Source organism: Thalia democratica, chromosome 1 (assembly GCF_965202585.1).
Source record: "Thalia democratica chromosome 1, ktThaDemo2.hap1.1, whole genome shotgun sequence".
NCBI lineage: Eukaryota > Metazoa > Chordata > Thaliacea > Salpida > Salpidae > Thalia > Thalia democratica.
The window spans coordinates 79,342,222-79,346,096 of NC_139165.1; the positions used below are offsets into that span (position 1 = coordinate 79,342,222).

At 26.9% G+C, this 3,875-nt stretch overlaps 1 protein-coding gene across 1 annotated transcript; it reads right to left on the minus strand.

The window, feature by feature from the left end:
• Nucleotides 1–359: 359 nt before the first annotated feature.
• LOC145839892 (CCR4-NOT transcription complex subunit 7-like) lies at nt 360–2,003 on the minus strand. The gene is made up of 6 exons (XM_082947251.1): nt 1,917–2,003; nt 1,564–1,748; nt 1,276–1,437; nt 788–932; nt 503–646; nt 360–422 (listed from the first exon to the last, which is right to left on the minus strand). The coding sequence occupies exons 1-6, from the start codon at nt 2,001–2,003 to the stop codon at nt 360–362; spliced, it is 786 nt and encodes a 261-aa protein (XP_082803377.1).
• Nucleotides 2,004–3,875: the final 1,872 nt, after the last annotated feature.

Sequence of the window (3,875 nt, forward strand, 5' to 3'; positions counted from 1 at the left end):
TTCCAGTTTTTTAAATCAATGCAGATCAAAACTAGAAAAAGTCTTTTTTTAAAAGCAAATAAAAAAACTTAAGTTTTTCAACTTAAGACTTTTAATCAAAACAAAAATTAATGTCTTTCGATGAATTTAAAAAGTTTATTTTAAACTAGTGCAGCTAAAAACTATAAATAATTTGTATTTCAAGCAAATAAGAAACTTTAGGTACTTTCAACTATAAGTTTTTTAATTAAAGTTAAAATAAATGTATATCAATTATATTTCAACACTCATTTTGAATCAGTGCAGTAAAAAACTATAAATTGCCTAAATATTCAAGCAAGTAAGAAACTCGGCTAAATCTTTTAAAATTTTGCAGCTTCTTAACTGATACTCCACAGTTTGTTCCTGTACTCGTTCAAATTTCCTCCATTATTTTCGATTATCTAAAAAAGGACATATTTAAATCAATTTATAATAATAATGTATAAATGTATTTCACAAAACTCGAACTTACATTTCTAACCACGCAGAACAGTTGTGACGTCATAATGGCGTCACCACCAGCTGTGTGCGCGACCGCTTGGTGAACTCTTCCCAACATGAATGCGTATCTTCTTTCTTTTTTAAGTTCTGTCACGATTTTTTCTAAACCACGATCCGCGAATTTCTTTAAAAGTTTAACTGTTCTAAACAAGCAAAGCAAAAAAATAGTTTGTTATAATATAACATAAGCATCAGCTGATTAATCTTTTGCTACTTTTTTCTGGTAATTTCTGTAAAACTAAAATAGTTCAATTGTAAAACTTACATTTAGTTCTCGAACATTAGTTGAGCAAAGAATTTTCTTTAAGTCCATAAAATATGGGATCATCGTTCCCACTTGCTGTAGAAACTGCAGTTTGGTTGCAGGCAGCTCGTAGAAGAGCTTAACCAAATACGCAACGTCTCTGCAGCTAAATATTTTCGACTCAATTTAAACAAAAAACTATCTCTGAATATTTTTTTAATTTTTTCTACTTATTACAACCTCACAATATACAAAAACGATTTTTAAATACTTTAAATTTTATTCAAACAGAATTTACATTATATAGACAAATTTATAGCTTTAAATAAAAATGTTATTAATACGAATAACTTTAAGAGACAATAAAAAAAGTACATTTACAGCACTAAATAAGTTACAGTACAGGTATTGATCATAGTAAAAAAAAATTGTTGACTTATTTATTGAAAAAATGTATTTAAATCAAATTGATAAACCATTCAAGCATAAAGCAAATATTAAAAAGTAACCCATGAAACAGCACCCAGCAGATCCTGGGGTTGTAGAAGAGTCCGACGTTTTCCATTTTTTGGCGAAAAATTCTCTTGTTGACTCCTCGAGCTGCCAGAGCGTAAAAGTCCATCGACTTTTCTTCTAAGAAACGAACGGATTCAGGATTGTAGTACTCTCGCCTTTAAAAACAACTGCTAAACCACTTGTTTAAAAAATTTAGATTTTAATGTTCTAAATTTTTTTTACATTTATCCATTAACACTTTTACAGTTTGACACTAATAAATACTTGTAACTCCGCACTACCTGATGTCCCATTCAAAGTGGATCTGAATTGTGACGCTCGGCTCGCAACCGCCGAAGAAGTGGACGCCCAGCGTCATTATGTTGGTCGGCACCGTGTTCCGTATCAGGTGCAGGTAGGACTGTTCCGCTGTCCTTCGACTCCAGTGAATTTGGCTCGGCACCACGTCTCCCGGGAACTCAGTGTCCTTAAATTTCGTGTTAATATTTTTTTGGTTTGAAAAAGTATTTGCAACAAATTTTCTCGAAGTAAATATACTTAAGTATACAACAAAGTATCATAAACTGTTTTTTTGATCATTTTCTGTACTCTAACTAATATCGTTTTGAAGCTGATTTGATTTTAGCAAACTCACCATGGCAACGTAAGGGTACTTGCCGATAATGTTCCTCATAAAAGAGCAACAATCGTGGAAATTGTCTGCGTAGACGTGCAAGTACATTGTTGAGGTTAAATTGAAACTAGCTCTAAAAAGTAATAAATTTTTAGTAATATAAATGTTTAATAAAAATAAAAAAACTTAAAAGTTTTTAGTTCTTATATGGCAAGTAGCTAAATGTTTATAGAAATCAAATTGTAATGTTACATAAAAAAATCATGTACAAGTAGTAGTTGGTTACAGACTGTATGGAAATAAATAGACCTTCCGAAAATGTAGTCTAAAACTTGTTAAAAAAAAAGTATTATTTTAAACTAATACATTAAAATATTTATTTAAACAAAGTTCACAGGCAGCTAATATACTAAAGCTTTGTTTTTTTTTTTCAAATCTCGGTTACAAGAGAAATAAAAATCAAACAAATAAGATTTATTGATTAGTGACTAAAAACACTGTTAATATATATATTTGTTTTCATTGTAACAAACTTTGGTATGATTAGAATGAAACTTTAAAGCAATTTTTATTATACACTGATTTTATAAAATTAACAAATTTTCCTTATTATAATCTTTTTGAATGAAAAAATAAGTATAAAAAACAAATACTTCTTGAACTTTAACTAAAATATTCTAGCTTTTTTTTCTTTACCTATTTCAACACGCTCTTACAAAACTAAAGACAGAATTTATATTGTGAAAACTTGCACGTAATTTCTAATCATCGTTGAATAATTAAAATGTATTAACTTGTTTTTAAAAGCTCATAAGCTATTTTGAAACAATTATAGTATTAATTACGGTTAATTATTACTAATTTTAGTTTAATTGTCACTTTAATAGTACTTATTTTAAACAGCTTATACCAAATCTAATAAGCTAATAAAAAAAATTATTATAAGTCAATAAGCTGTCATGTTAATTTTTAGTTTGTAAGGTATAAACACTGAAACGGTTTTACGCTTGTTATGTACAAACTGCGTGAACACAAACTTAGTTTATAACAAAAACAAAAGTTAATTATCATTATTGAGCATACTAAGCAAACTTTATTACCTAATTTTCAAAATACTTATAAACACTTATTAAGTACATTTTTCTATTTAATTACATAATATTACCAACAACAAACCCATCCTATAATTAGAGATGCACACTGTGCAAACTATTTATACATTTACTTAAAAGTTTTGTTTAAAAAGCTAATCTGTACACACTGTATAGTGTTTGCAACCGAGTTTCACATAACTGTGCTACAATAACATCATTATAGTGATGTTGTTTATCTGATTTCTAAAATTTTTAATATAGATATAACAATCAGTTTGTGTAACAAATTTATATTAATTACAAATAGAAAACTCACTAAAAAAAATCATAAAAATGACTATTAGTTAATCTTTACATTAAGTAACAGAACTAAGCTTTTTTAACTTTCAAATCTCTTTGAACAAATTTAAAGAATTAACTGGCTACTAAAATAATAATTTTAAATGCTCTAGTCTATAAGTATCTTGCTAAGCTTTATAGTTTACAGTATTTTCATATTCACTTATATTTTGTTACATCATGTGGCTTTTAGTTTACCATTTCTAATCTATTTAAAGTTGTAGATTAATATAATTATATACAGCAATTTGAAACAATAAAAATAAAAGTTTTTAAACGATTTGAATAGTTAAACAAGTAAATTCAAAAGAATTGTCTAACTATTTTTTGAAATCAAACTGCTTGAGAAAATTAATATAAAGTACTAAGGTTATTCACATTATACTACATACTTCAAGTTATTTTCGAACATGTAACTAGTTTAACTTGTATAAATATTACAACAATTTGTTTTTAATTCAAGTTATTATTCAGTTTTAGACAGTAAAAATATTACAAACTTAATAACAAAATTAAAATTACTTCTTTTTATAAATTTTTACTTATA

Excerpts from the sequence above, each read along its gene's own strand:
- LOC145839892 (XM_082947251.1), bottom strand. The coding sequence starts at position 2,003 with ATGTACTTGCACGTCTACGCAGACAATTTCCACGATTGTTGCTCTTTT. Across the intron at positions 1,438-1,563 it reads CACTTTGAATGGGACATCAG|GCGAGAGTACTACAATCCTG; the intron begins GTAGTGCGGAGT and ends TTGTTTTTAAAG. Across the intron at positions 423-502 it reads CGTCACAACTGTTCTGCGTG|ATAATCGAAAATAATGGAGG; the intron begins GTTAGAAATGTA and ends GTCCTTTTTTAG.